General features: G+C 45.5%; 1 protein-coding gene across 1 annotated transcript; it reads left to right on the top strand.

Moving 5' to 3' along the window:
- The first annotated feature begins 6311 nt into the window (after positions 1–6311).
- Positions 6312–21969, top strand: LOC118516556 (RNA-binding protein 24-B-like). Its single transcript, XM_036062504.1, has 6 exons — positions 6312–6742; positions 6821–6947; positions 8376–8439; positions 17910–18069; positions 18151–18238; positions 18308–21969. Exons 1-6 carry the CDS (start codon positions 6494–6496, stop codon positions 18481–18483), a joined length of 864 nt encoding a protein of 287 aa, XP_035918397.1. The 5' UTR covers positions 6312–6493; the 3' UTR covers positions 18484–21969.
- The last annotated feature ends 619 nt before the right edge of the window (positions 21970–22588 follow it).

Here is a 22588-nt window from a genome sequence, read left to right as displayed (position 1 = left end):
TGCCAAACACGATGACAATTGGTCTTACCTCTCTCACACGTACAAGCTGGTGATGGTGTGCGCGCGTGGAAAAAGGGCGAACAACTGGCTTGCTTCTTCAACCCTTGGGCGAGAGTAAAATACGGGTTGCATAAAATGCATCAGCGACGTTCGGGGGAGCGAACTGCGGAATGAAACGAACAGCAGGGGAAGTTGCAACCAACACATGTACAAACAACAACCAAACCGAGGAAGGAAACCGGAGAGAGAGAGAGCATATAGACATAATTTCTGGCCAGGGTGGTGTGGTGTGCAGTAGGTACCCGAGGATAGGCCGGAAAGGAACAAAAGCCAGGACAGCTTTCAGGTTCTGTTTCAGGCACATTACGAGTAACGACGCGACGTAATGCTCTTCGGAAAACTCATAACATCGTCCTTTCTGGTGGGAACACAGTAGCTGAGGGTGAGCAGCGGGCCATAAGAGTGTGGAATGTCCGCTTCGCTGTTGTTTTCTGTTTTGGGTGTAGTTTAAATGTGGGGGGGACCGTTTACCCAACCTCACTCGCCCAAACCCGGCTATTTACCTTCACCTTGTTGTGCTTCAATGCTTTAGTTAATATGAAAAGGAAAATGAATGTGAAAAATTTGTTTAAAGAAAATTTGATTGTGTAAAATAGTAGGCCGCCACCACACAGGTCCAGAACACCTGACTGATGTTTGAACCAAAGCGGGACCTCGTGGAATCTTGCTAAATCCACGTGGGTTTTATGTTGGGAATGTGAAAATGGAGTGCTCTGGGGTGGATTTGACCTCCGGTGTAGTTACATATCGTGCTCCTTACCCCATTGAGAGAACCGTTGGCAGAACAGAACTCCCGTCGGCGGTGTATGGCTTCCCGTTTTTTGACGCTGTGAAACTCCACGATGTAGCAGTCTCTTCACCGGGTTTGCAGCGAACTAACACTTGACTGTTGATAAACTGTTTGCAGGCGGAAATGTCGAACGGTCGAAGAGAGGAGACCGTTTCTCGGTAGGAAAGTATTTCCCCTGTCCTGTAGATCCTGATACCTGCCGACCTCTATCGGTCCTCTAGTATATCCTCTAGGGTTCCTCTAGTATCTTCGAGGCGGAATGAAATTTAGCTAAAGGCTACTTGTGATGTCTAAATAGCCATCGTGAATTATCCACCTCCAACGAGCCACTCGACTCTGCTGTGTGTGCTGTGGGATGGAAGAGAGACATTCGGTCACGGCCGTACTCACACTACTGCATCTAATTATGGTACGGTATCGCTCCGAAGAACTGCTGGAGGAACGCAAACCCTGGAGAGATAGAGGTCGATGGCAATGTAGAGCGTATATCTGTTGGTGAAGTTGATAAATTACATCCGATGACCTTTCGAATGGTGACCAGTTAGGTCGCTTCCGATTTCCGTTCCACCCATGCCTCATTTCCTTCCCCCTGGTCATCCCTGGTGTCTTGGATGCGTCTGGTTGACCCTTTTTCCACGCGTGGAGGGATGTATTGTAAGCTTTTTAAAATAAAACATAAAAAACCATCTCCACTCTTTCAACGCAGCTGGAAAGGGTGGCAGCACTGGTCGGACTCTACCGGACCAAAAACAGCAGGGTTTCCGTTTTCCCGTGCAACTCCCTAGGTAGAGGGAGCTGTAAATGACGCAAACATTATCAGGGTGTTGAGAGAAAATTAATTATACGCGTACGCAGCTGCATGCATGCGTAACGCGACGAATGCTATTTATCCTTCTTTTGATTCGGGCGAACATTGGACGGTAACCGGGGTCCATGGGTAGAATTTCGGGCAGCAAAATCCCTGGAGAGATGGCGGAAAAAGGTGCACATGAGTTTTGTTCTACGGTGAAAGGGACATTATTTTATTACCTTGCAAGACAATCTCTGTCAGCGAGTTGATTGCATTCTCTGGTTGTTCAACTCTCACAGGTGAGATGTAACGCGAAGGAGCTGCATCCACATACGCAAGCATCATTCACACTCAGTCGGTTGTGTTGGTGCAAATCTTCACGCTATGGTCCGTTCTGCATGTGGCATCATTTCACGCAAAGTCTTCAAACCAAGATCCAATTCGTATGAAGACATCTTTCGTGTTGCATATTCACGGTATTGCATGCCTCGAAGGATTTGCTGCTGATGACGGTAAATCCCTTGCACGGAATTTCGATGTACGGCGGCGGGACAGAAGCACTACTTTACGATTATTGCACCCGGATTGGATGCAGTTCTGGATGTCGAAATTGTCTGTTGTTGTGTCGTCCACTGTTTCGAGATCTCGGGTTGACATTCTTGTCCCTTCCGCTGGCGAGATATTTCCCACAGCAATATGTTGTTGGGTGGTTGCTAGTGAGCTGGTAAACGTTGATCCTTTGGTGAACCTTGGTTCGGTTCAGAAAACCTCTTACGCACGAAACATGGGGAAACCTGTATCGAGATGCCATTCTCCAACGTCTTTTGTTGGTAGCTTTTCGGCACAAGATTTACGGTCATCGGGACCGAAAGAGGAGGATTGTGCCCAATCGATTTTGCAAAACCATCTTCGATAGAGGATAAGTGAATCGTTGTTAGCCGGGCGAATTAAAATCCATAAATCAGTAGAGCGTGTATTATTCCCAACGCAGTTTGGCATTGTGTATGGTTGAAGTGTGAGTAGGAATCGGAATTCTCTGATTATTCAGTTAGCTTAGGATGTAAATTGATTTTGTTGGGCTAGAGTATGGGACGCTAGAGTATGGTACATTCGGTGTTATGCGGAATGTGGAGTCTTTCATATACAGAAAAGAAATGGGACCAAGGCTCCAATTAATGGTTCAGGTTTAAAGCACTTTTTCCTCTTAATGCATAGTTTTCTGCATTAAAAAACGAGCATCTAATTTTGACACCCTTGTCCCCTCATCACGTCATGTTGGACGGCGAGTATTAATGCGTTCTTGTCGAGGTGTTATCTTTGGCTTTTCGCTACATTAATTCGCTCACTGAATTTAAGGGAGCCTCACCTCTGGTCTTCCTTTAAATCTCGCTGGTATAAATGAGGAACTGGTGTATCCGGGTCTACTGCTATGTCTCATCCCGGAAACATCATCGGGGCTATTGCAAATGATGAAGCATCTTCGTACCACCGTCGCATCGGTTGGATTTGGAAGCAATTCTTTAAAAGGCTTAGAATTTCACCCCGAGCCTGCGTCTGCTGACTGACTTGAAACGGAAAGTTAACGAGAGTGGCATTAAATATAATTTCATCATAACGCTCGTACGAATCGTTCGTACGACGACCGACGAACAGCAAGGATGGATGAAGCAACACAAAAAAAAAAAAACGGACAGTAAAAGTCTCGATGTTGGGGCTGGGTTGGGTTTTTAAATACAAGTTTGAAGGTTATGAAAGCGTCAGTACCACCCCGACCGTGGTCACATGATTGCCTTAGTCGGGCGGCTTAAACGTTGATAAAATACAACAATTAAGGCACGTTGGGGTTCCGGTTTTTGCGTTGGGTTGCGGACCTGTTCCGTGATCAAAATCAAAACTCCTTCCCTTCGCACAGAACTCCGGGCATCGTTATTCTCCTTCGGAGTTTGCCCGTTCGTTTAGTATGCAACCATCGCGCCGCGTCGCGCAAATGTCGTTCAGTTGTCAGTGATAAGAAAAACGGAGTGTCAGAAAAAATGGAAGCAGAATAGAAAAAAATCCCTGTGTTGTTTTTTTTTCTCTCTCCCCTGAGCTTGTTTCTCGAATGAAGCACATTTTTAACTTCACTTTGGTACATTTCCGAGGAGGAAAACATTTGGGTTTGTGATGTGTTTGGGCATGATGGGGTGCAAGTACTCGTCGGAATGTCCTTCCCGAGCTTACGATCGGGGAAGGAGTAGGAAAAACTGGACTGACGTTTCGGGGGAAAAAGTGCAATCAATGTGATGAACGTGTTTGGAAATTGTAAACCACACCGGCGTATCGGAAAGTTAGCCAATGTTCCAGGCGCACCGAGAGACCACCCGAGAAGTATCGTGAAACGGAACCAATCGGTTAAGGCTTCCTCACGGAAGGGAACGTTCCCGTGGGCTTTCTCGGTTTAGAGTATTTCATTTTTTTCCGGTGCGCCATTTGTGCATTGAGCGAGCAAAATTTAAATGAATGCCCGCTGCCTACCGCTCCGTCAATTTCACCATCAAAACGCAACTGTCATCAGCAGAAAATGTGGCGGCGAGTGAGAGTGAAACGTAATGGATGATGCCGACCGATGACAATGTCGACGATGATAGATAGGCGGTCGAATGTGTGAGTGAGACAGTGTTTTTTTTAAATAGTTATTTTAGTGGCGGAACACCGCAAGGAAGCCCACGAGGTGCAATCAACCGTGGCCCGAACGGTGTACCATCCGGTTTCCGGACAAACGCTTCCCTTTGGAACGTAATATCGGAAGCCCGTGCGCGCGTGTGTGTGTGTGTGTTTGTGTTTATGCTGGAACAAGGTGGTTCCAACAAAGGGTTCAATATAATTTATGAAGGCTTCTGGGGTGCTCTGCATGGGCTCATATCATTAACACACACACGCGTACACAAAACTGTTCCAGACCACCAAGTAGCGGGGTGACACCAGACGGTCATCGTAAATGGTGATCGTTCAAAAACTGGTGGGGTGGAAAGTGATTGAAAAGTAGACCTAATGCCCGGGTATTGTTTTTTTATCAGCTTCATTTTGAATGAAAAACGAAAAAAAAGAATGACAATAACATTTATGAACTTCCAAAGGTTCATATGAAACTTTGGGCTCCAGAGCCGAGTTCGTAGAATGTAATGTTTGACAGGCCTAAGGAGGCAAGCGTTTAAACCTTGGGCGATGTAGTAGCGCACTTGTAGTGTGTGTGTGTGGTAGTACGATATTCAATTGCACAGGACCCATTGTTCCGGCTTCTGCACGGTTGACCAAACTCTCGATATGTTTCGACATCGGGTTTTGGTGCTGACGAGCGTTCGTCGCACGAGCCATTCGAATGTCCGTCCGTCCCCCCTGTGTGTGGTGTGGCGTGGAGTTGGGCAAGTTTCGAGAACGGATGCGTGGAGTGCGCTTACTTTATCCATTTTGTCGCTCTGTTTGGAAACGCATTGAAAGGTAAAAAAAGAAGCAACGGGAACGAAAAATAGAATTGCTGTGAGTTCTCATGCGTGAAGAGTTAATTTGAAGTGGCGAATGTCGCGATCGTTTTGTCTGGCGCGGGAAGGTAATCGTTTGGAGGTTCTGTGTGCAGCGCCAGTGATTGCATTGATTTAAAACTGTGTGTGTGTGTGTGTTGAAACATGCTTCGGATTGTGTCCACGTTCGCTGTCCTTCTTCGTTGGCCACGTTAGGTGCTCAGTAAGCTACGTAGTACCTGTATATGCGTGACATATTCAAGTCGCTCCAATACTGTCTTTACAAAGAGTTCCCGGCGCATAGTTCGAACTTTAACTCTCTTAACACTCTATACGAAGGTAAAGCACTGTACCTTGTACAACTTGCATCACAGTTCCAGCAACTACTTCAGGCGGAAGTATCGAATTCATAAACTTGAATCACCTTCCGTTCCGTTCGCCTTGGAACCCTAAGAACCAAGGGGTCTTTTCACATTTGTCCACTCGCGTAAACTGAGTCCCCCCGCGTCACTATACATTCTACCATTCTAGGTAAAAAAGAAAACATGTCTTCAAAATGGGGAGAAGTAGAATTTAAGCAGAATATTAAAAATACTTCGAAACATGCGGGACTTAGCAGACGAAACGTCTTCCCGTTTTCGATGGTTCAAGTATCATAAGTGTACGGAAAGCAGAGCCAAAAAAAAAACCAAAAAGATATCAAATTACCTTCCCGAGGTAGTTGTGGGTGCTTTACGATCCCTATCAGTTGCCGTCTTTCAACAAAAGTGTTGTCTCCTTGTGTTTTGGTTTATGCGACCGGAGGGCGTGTTGTCGAACTGTCCTGTCCATACGCGTTTGAGAGGTTTATGAATAAAAGTCGTTCGCTGTTTGTTCCTTGACTTCGTCCACAACACTATCTTGGTGGTTTCTTTTGGGGCATTGTGTGCAGTGCAGTTGAGGGCTGTTTATAATTTATGTTTGTAGACAGGCAGGACTCCTTAAGCTTCAACAAACGGTTGGAATGGGCCAAAAGCGCGGTTGACACCGAATATCTCATGCAGGGAAATACTCCTCGTTGGTTTTTGGGTTTTAGATAAAGTAATTTGCATTGTGTAAAATAAATGTTAGTAGCAGACACATTAGTTGCACGTTTCACTAATTAAAGTTTTGTTTGTTTGGTCTCCATGTTTATTTGCAGATAGCATCTCCCACTTCCGAGGACAAACACAGCAGCGCGCTGTAAACTTGAGGAAAAAGCAGCGCTAATCGTCTGACTACAACAGCAACCACAAAAACGCGTACAGCGTTGAGCAATATTATAAGTGTCACAGTGCAGCAGATTTGCTGGCAAGGGCAGAAAAGCTGGATTACAAAATGCTGATGCAGGTGTCCCCGGATGCGGCCGATGCCGCATTGGCGTTGGTGCAATCGGGCGGCACGGGTACGACGACGTCCTCACAGAGCGCGCAGAAGGATACGACCTGGACGAAGCTGTTCGTTGGCGGTTTGCCGTACCATACGACCGACAAGAGCCTGCGGGAGCACTTTAGCGTGTACGGCGACATTGAGGAGGCCGTTGTGATAACCGACCGCACGACGAACAAAAGTCGCGGTTATGGATTCGTAAGTTGCCGGTTGCCGTTGGATGGACAGAAGGAGCGAGGTTTGATGTTTTTTTTCCCCGTCTCTCAATCATTGCAGGTGATTATGGGTGATAGACTGAGTGCCGAGCGTGCCTGCAAGGAACCGAACCCGATCATCGATGGCAGGAAAGCAAACGTAAATCTCGCGATACTGGGCGCCAAACCACGGGGCAATGCATCACAAGGTGAGCGCGTGTGTGTCCATTAGGAAAATGAATCGTCGTGTGATGTTTTCGTGCTGGTGGGATACGTGTCTGTGTAATGGTGGCCAACGGTTAGAGCAGAATTTATGCACATCTGCTTTCTTTTTCGTATTCCCGGATTAAATCACTGAAAGCGCGCGATGGCTTTTAGACAAAATGGTTGTAAAGCAGGTGCAACAAGAGTTAACGCTTGACGCAATTTGCCACCGATACTGGCACCCGCAAAACTGTCTGGCGGAGTGGTTCGGCGCTCGTCTACAACTTGAAATGAAGTTGGTTGTTTGTGTGCTGTCTTTCTTGCCTCTAGCCTGAAGGACTCATGTTTTCGCTAGACCCAGCGCGAAGGATTATTACCCTTCGATGGGCACGATGAAAAGCAGCACCTAGCGAGAGAGTGTCAATCTTCGCCTTCGACTCTACTCTATTGTACAGGTCCAGGAATGGATACCGTAGTACAACAAACTCACCGGTCTTTGCAAGTTCTATTAGACAGAACCTTTGAAAACGAGCTTCGCTTTTTTCTCGCCTGTCTTGACGTACCGGGGCGCGTTGCTCTCTCTTTTCCTGCCTATCCTCCGTCTGCTATAGTTTCGATGCCTCGCTTTACGGAGTTCCGGAGACGTCAACTGTCAAGTGAAGTTTCGAAGCTTGGACGGGATATCGGCTGTCGGGTCTCGGGTAAAGCGCAACCGATGACAGAAGTCATTGCAAACGAGCACCAACAGCGAGTAAACAAATCATTAAAGTAAATCAATTTTTTCCACATTTCTGCCTTGCTTTGTGTCGAGGTCAGGCAGCACGATGGGGAGTAGTTTTTTTTTTCTTTCTTGCTTGCTTTGTTTGTTTCGCTCGGCAGCCACTGCTCGGATCGTGCGATAGTGTTGGTGTCGGTGAACAAGGTTCATTCGCTGGCGGTTTTTAGTGCTCTAGCTAGGCTTGTTGTTGTGGTGCCGGGGATTATTGCAATGGTCTCAGTCGGCGAACGGTGGTACCGCTACGTAAACATTGACGCGTAAAGAGACTTGCCATGGCGAATCAGCTTTGTGTGTGGTATTGATTAGTGCAGCAGAAGCGGTGGATTCATTAGACAATCCACGTGCGCTCGGTGCGTTGCTGTGACTCGCATAGGCACGGGCGATGCAATTTTAATGAGCACCCAAAACACAGCAGGGGATTGCGACCATGTTTTGCTGAGCTGATTTCGCACCATCACCGGTTCCTTACCAGTCGCAGATTACAGTGATGTTTATTATCGACCGGAATTTAGCTGGCCTCCTTATCTGTTGATTTTGCTTGCGGTGGCTCGTTACGTTGAGTTTGATGATTGACTTCGTCCTTGCACCTACTAACCGATCTAACCGACCAGTTTGACTTATTTTTATTGTGTTTGATGGTTTCGTTTCGTTTCAGGATATTCGTTCGCCACGACAGGTCTGCGGACGCCTGGCTATCCAGTGATACCGGGACAGTACGGGTAAGTGTTTTTGCTGTTGCTGGAAGTGCATCTGTGTTCTTCTACCACTACTACCCGTACTTTCTTCACTTCCTCGTGTATTTGTCCTCGAAAAGCAAAGCTCCCTATTCCTTGTCTTTCTTTCTCTCTCTCCTCTCTCGCTCTCTTTAATTTTTCCTGTGTAAAGCCAAATCTGTCCGCCAAATGGCATCATCAGCAATGTGAGGAGGGTTTGGGGTATTTGTTTGTTGATTGTGGGAAGGCCTATTTGATGTGAAGCGAATGATCGTTTGAATGTCCCGTTTAGAAACAGGGACAGTCGAAAAGTATTTGTAGTTTGACAAACCATTTTGGCAGAGATGATTGGTTCCTAATAAGCCAAACCAACGATAAAGTAAGACGTAAACAGTCTTTCGGTTTAAATTTCCGTATAATACAGAAAAAATCTTAATTTTTCCACTTTATGTTCGGTGAAGAATCATCGCTTCCAAAGATGTTGCCGGCCTGATCTCATCGTCTGCCAAGGATGGAGACGCCTGGTGTCCCATGCCCATATCGCGTAAAGGTTCAGCACAACAGTCGTTAAAATGATTGTTTACCAAAACGGACAATCGTACATTTCCATGCACTTCCAATGTGCAATGTGCACTATTAATTTTGCAAGAAGCTGTTACGCGATCGCGCTCCGAGATCTCCTTTATCGTACGCTGTGCGCGCGTACACGTTACCGGCCCGGCGTTATCCTATAAATAGGCACATAGTTTTCCAAACTTTTCCCCTATACATCTTTCTCACTCTCGTTCTCGCTATGGTTAGTGGATGCATTCTTACCCATTGCCTTAGTGGGACTGCATTGAAAAACAGGGAACAGGGAAATTCTAACTGCCACCGTCACCGTGCAACCGTGTCCGTAGATCGAGTGGGAATAAATTTTCTAAACGAGCGATCGGCCGTTGCTGGTATCTCTTCGTCTACGTTACGGAATCGGTTGAAGACCGCCGAGGACCGTTAATTAAGCCTCTTGTCACTGGCGCATATATGTCACACCGGTGTTGGGATAGTGAACGCGTTCTGCTCTGCTTCTGCGGACGTTCAGACTTTCCGACATTCCGACTGCTACCGAATGGATAGAAGAGGACCGTTCTGCGTGTCTTCGTACACTAGTGTTATATTTTGCCCGTAGACTCTGCAGCTCAAAAGATTGATTGCGGGGTTTTATTTAGAACTCTTCGCCGGCACATCGGTGACTGTGACTGGTGAACTTTTAATGTCGATGGATTTGGTACCGTTTGCGTCACTTCAATCCATTCGAAGCGAATATTATATTGTGGCCAGTGGTCTTATTTTATTTCAAATGATAAATTATGTTTGCTTGGCGTTGATTTGATCAGTTCGGGAAGTCATTCTCCTACGTTTGTCGTGATGCAAACGAAAACATCGGAATACTCACTGTAGTTAGTCCCATGTACGGTACTTATTTCCCCGTGATTCATCTCCGTTTCATCTCTTCTCTCTTCTGTTATCTCTTCTCTCCATCCATTTTCCACCCTGTTTCTGTTTGCAGCCCTCGCGCGGCAGGCTGAGTTAAAGCTTTGGGCGAATATCTCTCTCCAGTTGTGTGTATGCATCTGCGATTCACCACCGCCGGCAATTCCGTCCCAAATCGACCGCCCAGTCGGTCTCTCCGGAGAGGTTCATGTAATTTCTGATTAAAAGCGAGCGAGTGGATTTTGTTGTTTTGTTGGCGTTGGCGAGAGTTTGATGCAGTTTTGTTTTGTGTTTTACCGTGTTTTGTTGTGTTTTTAGTTGTTTTTTGCGTTTTTATTTTCTTGTGTTTTTTTTTTCTCTCTGTTTCTCTCTCTCTCTCTTTCTCTTATTCATGTATGTGTTTTTTCTACTTTGCATACAGTTTCCTTCGATTTCGCTATTGTTTTTCATATTGTTTGAAGTGTTTTTGTTGGTTTGTTTCCTTTTTGTTTTAGAGTTTCCCTTCTTATATTTATGCCGTCTTGGAGTGAAGTGAAACGGGTTTTCCCGTTTTTTTGTTGTATATTTTAGAGTTGTTACTATATTTTTTTAGTATTTTTTTTTGGGAAGAAATTCTTTTTCTCTTGCCTGTCTCTGTCTCTCATTGCGTTTAGTGGAGTTTAAATAAGTTTTCCTAAATCGCTTCCGGGAAAATCTTTCTGACTAGTGGTTTTGATTTGCATTTTGTTACATTAAAATTGCAACTCCACCTCAAACTGCACACCTGCCCCATCTACCCCGTAAAAACACACACACAAACACACATCCGAACATTTTCACGAGTTTGATTTTTTAATTTTTGCTTTTACAACCGCACTTTCCAAACAAACGGGTGTTTGGGATTCGGGTCGCGTGTGAACGGGATTGTGTGTGTGTGTGTTTTATTCCTACCGTCGCTAGATATTCATGCGAGTTTTCATTGCGATAGTTTTATTTGGTGTGTTTTTAAACCGAAGCCTCCCCCTCGTCGCCCCCTCTCTCAACCCGTCTGTGCTCCCTTTCCAGGTTGCCGCCCGGGTGGTGAGCGCTCTGTTGTGGTACGTGTTGCATTCGAACGTCATGTTAACCTCTGCTGCTCAAACTCGCGCGTTTCGGGTGGGGAGGGGGGGGGGGGGTACAGGAAAATGTGCGCCATCGATGAACAATTCATGTGCTTTACCACTTTTCCACACATCCAACCCCCCCTCCCCGCCGGGTTCGACCCTCAACCCATCCTTCCCCCGCACACATACACACAGACACATAATGTGAACCTCCTGTGCCGTGTGTCAACGTCGTCGTCGTCGTCGTCGCTGTCGTGATTTATTCTACGCGCTACTCGTTGTGAGGTGAGAAGTGCGTTCGTTTGTGTGTGTGTGTGTGTGTGTGTGTGTGCAATCGATTTGTTTTTGTTGTTGTTGTTGCTCTTTTAGCGTGTGTGTGTGTCCGCGAGTGTCCCCATCGTGATCGTGTGGGTGTGCGTGTTGGTTGGTGTGGCGTTTGGCGTGTGTGTGTGTGTGTGGTGTGTATTTTTTTGTGGTTGTCACACAGTGTGTTCTTCATTTTGTTTTCCCATTTTTCACGGGATCCCAGTTGCTCGCTCTCTTTCTCCCTCTGTTCGATGTGCGGCCGCCGGGTGTGTTGTATCTAGTTCAAAGCAGGGATTGTAACACAAACCATAGTAGTAGCAAGAAGGCAACACAGATCGTCAAATAAAATGGCAACATGATTCACATTTCACCTCGTCCATTGGGCCATGGTCTATTTAACACGCGTTGACCAAAAACCCGGGGCCATGATGTGACGTGTGTCCGTTACACATGTGTGTGTGTGTGTGTGTGTGTGTGGGTGATCGGTCAACTTGTTTTTCCCGGATGTTCGGTATCGCACCACGTCGCGCTTTTATCGCGTGCCCTGCCACGCGGAACTAAAATTATTTTGATTGCGGTAAAATAAAGTTTTCGGCTGGTCGTTGCTTTTCATTGCAATTGCTTTTTCCCCGTTTGTGTGTGTGTGTGTGTGGCATGCCGTTACAAGCTGGCCAGCGGAATATGTTTGCATTTTGATGAGATCGGGCCACATGATCATGATGTTGCCTTTCGGGTGAAATGTTACATTAAGCGGATGCGAATGGGGCAATGGCACGTCGTTGTGTTGCGTATGCAATTCGGATGTGCATCGGCAGACGCGTCGTCGGCCGGGTGAAATTTACTTTCACAAATTAGTTTTATCTCGATGACTGAGAGCACAGCTTGTTTTGTGCCTGGACACAAACACACACAAGCATAGAAATTAGTGAGGAAATTTAAACTTTGCTCTTTATGTAATGTTTTCAACTCGGTTCATCTTCAAATGATAATGGTGGCAAGAAACAATCTCTTGGTACCTTGTGTTGATGATTTATATTTAAGCAGAAGAAAGGCGGTAACCGCTGGGAAATCATCAAAAACTTATCATTTCAATTATTAAGCAGGAGCTTTCTCGTGTTTCGGATGACAAAACTCGACAGTTAAAAATTGTAATGGATTCTTTCCCTCCCTCACATCGATAAATTATCTCCTTCAAGGTGCAACTACTGCCACCCACTGAACTGAACGCGTGCTACTTTTATGATCATTCCTCGGCAGCTGGCATTCCCCTAACCTGGTGCTGATGGTTTAAGATTAACAGCAGCACGCGTAGCCCCGACCTGAGGATGCGTGTTTGTTGCGTCCCAATGCCTAGTGTAAGCGCCTGCTCCACTCACTCCGTTCCGTGTTTCGCCAAGTGTTGTGATACTTTTCCTGGTGGTGGAATAGAGCTGGTTTCCTGGTTGTTCGTTTCTTTAAATGTTTGATTTTTATTTAACTTATTTTAGCTAGAGCTTAGAGTGTTGTAGCCCGTTTTCCTACTTTTAGCTTTGTTGATTGCATCACAAAATCAAAGCAAAAGGCAAGACATTGAATGTTAAAAGGATTTATTTTTGATGATCGAGCGAAAGACCTATCTGAACTTGCAGACTCATGGCTGACAGTGTTTACTAGTTACTAGCTTGTATAAGGGCAATTTCTTTTGCGACACTTTAATGACGTTTGACCATTACTGTTGCTTTGTGTTCGATGTTAAGTGAGCGTTTGCTGCTACTGCTGCAAAAGTGTCGTAAGTGTTCCGAGTGTTTAGTTTTCTTAGTCTTGAGCGCGTGTTTATGTGGTTTTGACAGTTTACGTGTTCTACTTTCGAGTTTGGTTTGGTGTGATTGAGTGTATAAAATTAGAGTTTAGGATAAAAAAACACTTTTAGATCGAATAAGGGAGGGATAATATACCGAACAGAGGGATATCTTGTTGAGACAAGAAGTAACGATATTTTGCTGGCAACTGTTATAAGATAAGAATATTGGAAAGAATAGTCTGATCTAAGACCCCGTATAGCAATTGAAATGTGTTATTTGTTTTTTTTTTTACACTTATTAAAAGGGTTTGAAACTCTTAAATACCTCAACATGTCGGCAACATGGTCCTGACAACCAATTGAATCTATGTAACCGTTACACTGCGTAACCCCTTTCAGTTGCTGTATATTTTTTGTGGAGGAACCGTATTTTTTGTATTTATTTTAAGCTATTTTTTTTAATTCATAAAGAACGGCCTGGCCGTATTGCTATATTTTAAGCTATAACAAGTTTAAAAAAAGAGCTCTCATCTTTCTTCGAGCCATCATTGTTGTAGCCAGCGCATGAAAGGGTTTGGTTACGCGAAGTGACACGAAACACCTCTTTTAGACTTACCAAGAGCATATTATTCAACCAGAAGCTCTTGACGACAAGATGAACAGCAAAAGGTACCTTCTGTCATATATGGAACGAGTGTTCGTTCGGTGTCGCCACTGTGCCTCGTCCACCTAACTACCGGCTGACGTCAATCAGCAGCATCACTGACGGAAGTGACGCTCTTCGTGGTTGCCTTCATCTGCCAGAAAGCAAAACGTGATTTTTACCGCCGATCATCCGATGGCCACTTAGGCACAGGATTGGACTTGTTTTAAGTGGGCCAGTGAGCCCGCTGAAGGACTTCTAATGCTGCTGCTGTGGGGAATCAACGGGGGGGAAAAAAGGACACGTAAGGGCGGTGGAATGAATAGAAAACACTTGACACAATCATCGATTGCGCGGGGTAGGTTCGGTGATAAAGCAGAGGTTGTGAGTAAGTATCGGGACACTGCTTGCTGTCATGTAATGACCATCGCGCTAGTTCTTGTGTGTTTGGGGACATATTTATAGGTTGCTAGGAGCGACCGCGCTTAATCTACGATCTAGGTGAAGTTCTTTCATCATCATAATGAAAGTGACAATAAAGGCGTCGGCACATCGGATTGTGCCATCGTCGGTTGATTCACATGTACCAATGGTTGTTTGACTCATCGCGCAGCAAGGAAACAGTTCGATACAAAAGAAATTAGATGCTTTGTGAGAATAAAACTAAAACACCGGCAAAGCGTACCCTGATGTGGTTGAAATGCAGCCGATAGGGACATATTAATGAAAGTAGTAATCAATTTTCTCCGTATATGTTACCGGCATCGGTAACGCCAACGGTAACGCAACAGACACCGGTCGCCCGATACAGACCGATTACACCGGTGCGTGTGCTGTGTGCTCATCGCGGCAGAGTGTTGAGGCGATTTTTATCGAATTAATGTAATTGCAGCATTTATTTCGATTTACGTAATTGCTCTTGGTCGCGCTTCAGTAGCGGGGAAGTGCGGCCCTTGCCGGTACGAATGGAAGGGGAGGGCCAACACTCAATTTCCCGCAAAACCCAACCCAATAGTGAGTCGGTGTGTAGGTAGGCAGTGTGAAGCAATTAGGAAACGGCGAATAACATATACACGCGGTTGGAAAATTCAAATGTCAATCCTCACTAGCTTTGACCGGTCGGAAAAGCGGACCGGGAAGGAATGCGCAAAACCCATGGCCACACACTGATGGGGAAGCTCTTCATCGTCAACAAGTCTTGCGCGACACGACGACGAGCATGAGATGTCTTCGTTGTTTTTGGGACAAACCTCCCCCCCTACCCCCCCCCCCCCTCATGAGACACGGCGATAGTGACAGGATGGTGGAGATGGAGACAGGGTGTCGAACGTCGTCGTCGTCTTCTTGCCAAAGCGGCGCAGTTTTGAGCAGCAGTTTTCTAAAAATACAAATAAATATGGCTCTCTCGGATCCGTGGCGCACATGAGCCACCCATTCCGTCAAACCGCCGTCCGCGTGCCCAACCGCGCCAACAACCGTTCACGAATGCGAAGATCTTCCCGAAGACGAACGCCAGAGTGCCGCGTGCGGACATATCGCTGAAGAAGAAACGACTTTAGAGTTGCAACCATCCGTCAGTGATGAAGCGAAGTGTATATTTTCAGTGCAAGATCGTTTTGGGTGGGTTTGGTGTTGGGGGGGAGGACATCGTATCGCCAGGAGGGACATTCTAACGGAGCGAAGTACAAAGACCGAAGAGGAGGTTGTGTCGGGATATTTTTAGAAATGTCCCATTCGAACGGTCCGGAATGTCCGCGGTTGCAGCTCTAGCGTGACGGGCAGCCGCGAGCCGAACATCAGGGCGTGTGAAGATCTCGTACCAATCGCCACCCTGCTACACCTTTTTGGATGGGAAAGGTACTTGATCGTTAAGGAAAGAGTGGTCCTCTGCCACTACAATATCATTTCGCGACCCGACTGTGCACATGAGCGCAGTACCTGTGGTGGCATCGGCAAGCAAAAGTATCATAAAATTCTGTGAATTGTAACGATGAATTATATGACGTGTTGCATTCGAGGACAGGGAACTACAGAATGCTTGAACCATTAAATATCCATCACTAGCCGTAGATTACTATCAGGCTTAAGCGATGTTGTACAGACGGGTTGTACACACGGGACACGATAGGGGGGGGTCATCAAATGGATGATTCGATCAGCCTGTTTTTTGTAATGGCGGCCATCCTTTGTCTGTCGCCAGTTGAAGGCCGATACAGTGAAACAGTAAACAACAACGACGATGAAGCAGAATTAAATCAGTGTAGACCCAAATAACTTGAGTTCATACGATTGCGTCCATACACAAACACACACACACACCCATCGTTGAGTTTAATAAATCTGTTTGGTGATCGGTGGTTTGCATACGGATCTAGTTTGAATCGCCAAGACACTTGGAACATATTTTAAAGTAAACAAGGTAGTACATTTTTAACCTTACATTCTGGTCTCCATGCACCGTATATGTGTGAGCTTAGAATTATTTATACGAATGCTCCAAAACTGCTTGCTGGCACGCAGTATTAAGCGGGAAATTAATTATTAATCTAGCCGCAACCGTCTAAGCGTCACCATTATTTATGGTTGCCATTTTGTTGTACAGTCCGGTCGTTTTATCGTTGCAATATCACCGAAAGTGTTTTATTTTAACTAGACAGCTCAACTATATTAAATGTGCCAGCAAACGTCGATGTTCCGCTTGGCGATGATTAATACGGTGCATTCCACGGTTAATTTCGGTAGCACGTTGCTCTGCAGCACGTTTCGAGCCAAGATCGTGCAAATGGACGGACAAGATGGCCGGCGGCACAGATCGCGCGTACACGAATCCGGGGTGCGATCGCGTTTTCCCGGTTTGCGCGAACCGACTGCTTGTTGTTGAACCTCTCGTAACGATGCGCGATCATATCGGTAACATCAGCCTAAGGTGGGCGGGATAGTAATAGTAGTGACGTTCTAAAATGGCGTCAACTGACAGCGGACGGGACGGGTGAGGTTGTTTTATGGATTTTATTTAATCTTCGTTCAAGCGAAACGTTCCGCAAGCTCACCGTGCTGCGTTCGGATTGGGGAGCGTTTTTAGTGTTTGCCCCCCCGCTCCCGTTAGCCCTCGAACTGTGAAGGCGGGTTCCTATTTTTGAGATACTTAAGCTCGAAGTGTGTTGTTGTGCCATAGCGAGGCCCCTGCGTTGTGTCTCGACGATCAATAATTCTGACGAATGGTCACAGATGGTTGACGGATAAAGTTGTTATGTCGCTTGCCGAGAGCCTCCGGGTTAGAAGGTAGTGAATATTTGGATGTAGAATATTATATGTGGATGCATTCGAAGCAGGAACCATGCCACTGACAACTGTCACAATGATGAGATGATGAAAAGCCACCCTGCTCTGCTGCCGGTTTGAAATCTCACCAGATTTTCTTCTCTGTGCAGAGTCGTGATGTAACATGATGTGTGTGTTTTTCCCCCTTTTGAGTTTTTTTTCTTCTACTTTTAACCATCACTATTAACTATCGAAGCAAGAGTTTTGCTAGGTTGATTCTGTGTGCGGGGGAGAGTTTATTTTCTTTTTCTTTTCTTTCGTTTTGTTTGGTCTTGTCACGTTGTTTAATTTTTCTCAGTTTAAGTTAATTTAATGCAACATATTGAGTGTTTTGATTTTTTTTTCTTTTCTTAGTTTTACTTTGAGTTTTATGTTTGTTTTCCTCTTGAGCGTGCGGTATGCGTCGTTTGAGCGTTACGTTTGATGGGTTACCGTTTTGTTTTCCTTTTTTTCATTTTTCTTGCGTTGTTTTATTACTATATTTATTAGTTTTATATTGTTTTCCTTGTTTTTCTTTTATTTTGACCTGACTTTTCTTATATTTTCCTTTACTTTTCAATACACCGTTTCGTTTTGAAAACTAATCAAGACGGTTTACATTGATGTTGCTGTTGTTTGGCGTTTGGCAAATATTGTGTTTGTTGATGTTGTTGTCGTGTTGTTGTTGTTGTTGTTGTTGCTGTTTAATGTTGTTTATTGTTGTTGCTGTTGGTTGCAGTGTACGGCATTTGCAGCGCAATTGTTTAATCAAGTTTTAATAATTTATATCTTATACCTTCTCTTTCTCTCTTTCGCTCTCTCTCTCTCTTTCTCTCCATCTTATCCAACTCTACCCCTGACAATCTTAATTTGCTCTGGGATGAATGCGCAGAGTACCACCGTCCTACATTTACGGCACACCGTACCTAGGCTCGGCGGGTGGATCGACAGGAGCGGGCGGAACCGCATCCGGCCTGGTACCGATCCCTGCCACTCAGTTGTCGCACGCAGCAGCTATTGCTGCCGCCACTAGTCAATTCTACGAATATCAGGTAAGTCGTAAGCGGTGGGCATGCAGCTACGAGAGGATGCCAATAATAATTCGATTTCTTCTGTTTCTATGGGTGTACCAGAATGCGGTAGCAGCAGCCGCCGCCGCACCGTATCCGGGACAGTACAGTACAGGATTCGATGCCTACCCGTACGGGTCCGGCGCTTCAGGTATGCTAGTGCAGCAAGATGCAAACGACGTAGACAGCTAACTGGTCCTTTCTTTCTTTCTCCCGATAGCTGCCGGAGCTGCGGCTGCCGCCGCCCAGTACATGGCCGGACCGTACACGTACGCCACGTTGCCGCAAGCGGGAGCTGCAGCCGCTGCAGCTGCCGCCGCGGCTGGTGCATTTCCCGGCCTATCGCCCTATCAGAATGCGACCGGTGCTTCGCTCCAGGAGGCTAGACTGCAATAATATTTACTACCACAAGCGCTGATGCTGTCGCTGTTCGACGGTGTCTGCGGCGTCAACGAGAAGCGTTCTTAGGATGCTGCCCAGCAACGGCGCCGGCTGGATGGTAGCGGTGGCTGAAGACAGGTGGCGCTCACCTTCATTTCCACATGCGCCCAAGCCAACCTGGAATTGCTGGGCAGCAAGTAGTGTGGTGAAAGCTCGCGTAAGCGCATGATATTAGGCAGCCAAAAACAAACATACAAACAATACAACAAACCAACCCAAGCCCAAGATTGAAAACAGAAAAATAGGGAAACCAAACCAATGGGAGGAGGAGTACTTTTTAGTTAGCCGGGATAATTTTAAAAACCCTGCTAAGCTAACCCTAGCGTACGTGTGTACTGCATGCAAATAGTAAGCGATAAGTAAATGCAAGTGAAGTGAAATCAGCCGGTCAGTCAATCAATCAATCAATAATTAGCGCTGCTCTCAATATGTAAATCCCATCCTCCCCCCCCCCCCCACCATACATCTGTTAATATTTTGTTTTTAAAGCAAAACAACCGAGCGCCCACGTTATCGCAATTCGCACACATATATCAAGCACATCCGTTTTGCCCACTGGAAACCGAGAGGGGTTGGATGTCTTTTGAAACAAAATCTCACACACACATCAAAGCAAAGAAAATCGTACCGGCGATCGTACGAGACGATATTGAAGCAAATACAAAAGCAAATAATGAAATTTACTCTATTTATTATACACTAGTTTTAACGTACTGTAGAAAGCGAGCGGGAGACCTTCGCAAGAGTCGCTGGAGGCGGATAGGAGATAATAACCAATGAAGAGGGAGGGAGGGCGGTAGAAGCGAAGCGAGGGAGAAAATACATTATTTACTTACATATTTAGGTGTTAAGCAACACAGCAACAAACAAACAAACAAACAAACATCAACACTAGCGTTTCGAAACGACACTGGACGAATGTGAAAAAGGCAGAATAAAAATATTGATGAAAGCTCAATTCTTGTTGTCCGCGAGATTCTTGCAATCAGATATGGAGGAAATGAAGGAAGAAAACAGAAGAAGTTCGTTGGGCAATGTTTAATATCAGAGCGCAAAGACATAAGTCATCCCAGTGATGATGATGAGTGCGGTCCAATACCACGATCCGGTCCTCTGCCATACTTTGGGGCGGGGGGATCGTATGGACTGATTAACGCAATACTTGTTTATTGGATAGAGCGAAGTGCCCGGGTGTGCCAACCATCCCCGCGTAGAAAGGATGCGTGTAGTGGTGGTGCAACGAAAAAAAGGAACCCAAGCAATACCGATACGTAGCAACAACGTCTTGTCCCCACCGAAAAGAGAAACAACTGGATCAATGGCGATTAGGAAGAGAGAGAGAGAGTGCGTCTTGATAGCTCTCAGGACATTGAAACTTGCCGGTAGTGTGTGTGTCCCGTAAGAAGCCGCGGCAGTAGATGTTTTTCGTGGTTCTTTTTTTTGCATTTTCGGTTCATCTTGAGTCTGATGCAATAAAAAAAAAAAAAAACGATCCCGCTTCCGGGTTTTCCCCCTACCCTTTTCCTGCACATGGGGCGCCGCAGAAACAGCCGAAGGAAGAATGAAATTCTAGTCAAATGTGTTTGTGTGTGTGTGTGCGCGCGCGCTTTTCGCGCTTGCCTCGTGCAAAGTGGTTAATTTATTTTCCCCTTTTTTTTGTTGCTAGCTTGTTTTGCGTAGGTTTTTTGATTGATAAGCCCGTCGTCACGTGTGGGGCCGTGGCACGTGACGATCCGTGATTTAGTAAAATTGTTCTTTCCGTTTTACGGTTTTGTTTTGCTTCTGTCCTCCATCTTCAGTTTATTTGCGTTTTGTTAAAAAAAAGAATCGTCCAGTTGTAGGCAGTCCTTGATTCACTATAATGTTTGGCTGCTCGTCTTACCAACGATTAAACTGAGTTACTCAAAAAGTTCTCCTTGCACAGTTGCAGGTGTAGTGTGGTTCATTCAAGAATCATCAAATCGAAACCTCAAAACCGCCGATACAAAGTTAACCTTTATACATATACACCGAATGGAAACAGTTTTGGGCACAGGGGCATTGCTACAGTTAGGCAAGATTTTATCAGAGAAAAACAGCTCAACGTAACTGCACAGTGACACACAAATCAGAGGGAGAGAAATGGAGTGAAATTGTGCCTTTCAAAAAAACATTAAAAGCAGTAAAGAGCGGTTAGGAACAAAACACATACAACACACCTCCGACCAATGATCGGAAACGGAAGCATGATGAAACCAGCAATGGCTAGACGATGTGACAGAGTTTTGCTATTTTTAACGAACCAAACCGATAGTGAGCGTGATGGAAGATGGTGAGCAATAGAGGGATAGAGGGATGGCACACTGGGAACGATCGTGTGGCTCAATCGTATCGGTGACAATACCCATAACACGTGCATGTGAGGGAGAGAGAGTGAAACGTACGTTGGAAGGAACACAATCTCAGTCGGATGTATAGATTTCATGCCAGTTAGCACGTTTGTAGCGCACCTCCTATCCCCCCAAAATACATAAAATCGTTAACAAAGGTTATATGATAGAAAAGAGGGTAGCAAGCCAAGACAAGAACCCAAAACGCATGCCAATATTTGAGAGATTTGCTGCATCATGTGGTGCGCGTAAAAGCTTGAGTGTACACGGACACCTTAGTGATATCCCATCCAAAATGAGGAACTGAATGTGAAGTGTTGACGCAAGCGTGTGTTTGGGCGTCTTGTTAACGTGCGGCAAAGATTTGTACTTAAAACGAAGCGGCTAGTGTGGGGAGCTCCGAACGTACGCAACCCGCAATGTTACCCCGTGCGCCCTGACTGACAAGTGGCGGAGTTGCTTGATCGTGCTTAAATCTCAACGATAGATAGAAGCGCACCCCGTTAGGCAGTATGTGTTGGCAGAGAAAGAGCGTGTTAGGTGTCGATTGTCTTATTTAAAATTAATCCATTGACCAAATCATGAGACACGAGAGAAGTAAGATGGACAGTTTGATTTACGCATGATGCAAGAAAGGGCCCGAACGGCGGAAAGGCAAATCGCGTCGCGCGGTGTAGATGTTAAGTTTAAATTATATATACACGACGAGCAGCGCCAATGTTGGCGCTTAGGTTAAGCGATCGGTACACGCTCGAAAGAATCTCATTGCAATTGATATCCGTGGGCAAGGCCGTTAGGCTAAGGAAGGGAAAAAGGACCGCAACCACGACCTGGCGTCGTAATTCGGTAAGGTTGAGTACGGCTTGCCTTAAAGCTTCCCCTTGAAGGGAAACTGCGATGATCAGCAAACTTTACTTCACCACACCCATGGCGTGTGTACCGAGCGGACACAAATGCAGACGGCATGCAAGTAGGGGGGAAAGAGAACAATTAACGGTTACGGTAAGCATATTTTAAACGTCGACTATTAACAACACTTTACTTCAAATTACCAATCGGAACCAAAAAAAAACACACACCCTTACACACCGATACACACATATTCGCATAAGGAACGGTGAAAGGAACAAGAAAAGAAAAAAAAACCCACAAAGGTCGATAAGATGATAAGAAGCACTAACAACCACCAGCAACAACACCATCACCAACAAACCCGACCCCCCGGCCGTTGGTAGGCGTCAGATATCATATAAACAAGACATCAACATAATTTAGCGAGGGGGGAATTTAACAAAGGCGAGCGAGAGAGAGAGAGAGAGGATACTATACAGATTAGAAGCTCTACGTATATATATATATACATAAAATATATATTTAAAAAATATAAGAATATTGAATAACAAATGGTGTGTTTTATGTACGAATGTGTAAATCAACGGAAAGAAAACGATGGCTAGCGTGTTGAATTTTATTAACAATATTCAATTTTAGTTTTATGAAATTTAGATTTTTTTTGTTTCATAAAGCAATGCGCGAAAAAGGATCACTTCTACGTGCCACATGATGTCTGTTTAAGAATATTTAAAGTGATTGAACAATTGGATTGGTGGTAGATAGACAGCAACGGCGTCTGTCTTCATACGGGCAGGACTGGGGTTCAAATCCCGTCCGGACCGTTCATCCGTAGTGAG

This window comes from Anopheles stephensi, unplaced genomic scaffold (assembly GCF_013141755.1).
Source record: "Anopheles stephensi strain Indian unplaced genomic scaffold, UCI_ANSTEP_V1.0 ucontig32, whole genome shotgun sequence".
Taxonomy (NCBI): Eukaryota; Metazoa; Arthropoda; class Insecta; order Diptera; family Culicidae; genus Anopheles; species Anopheles stephensi.
This window is presented reverse-complemented; position numbering and strand designations above follow the sequence as displayed.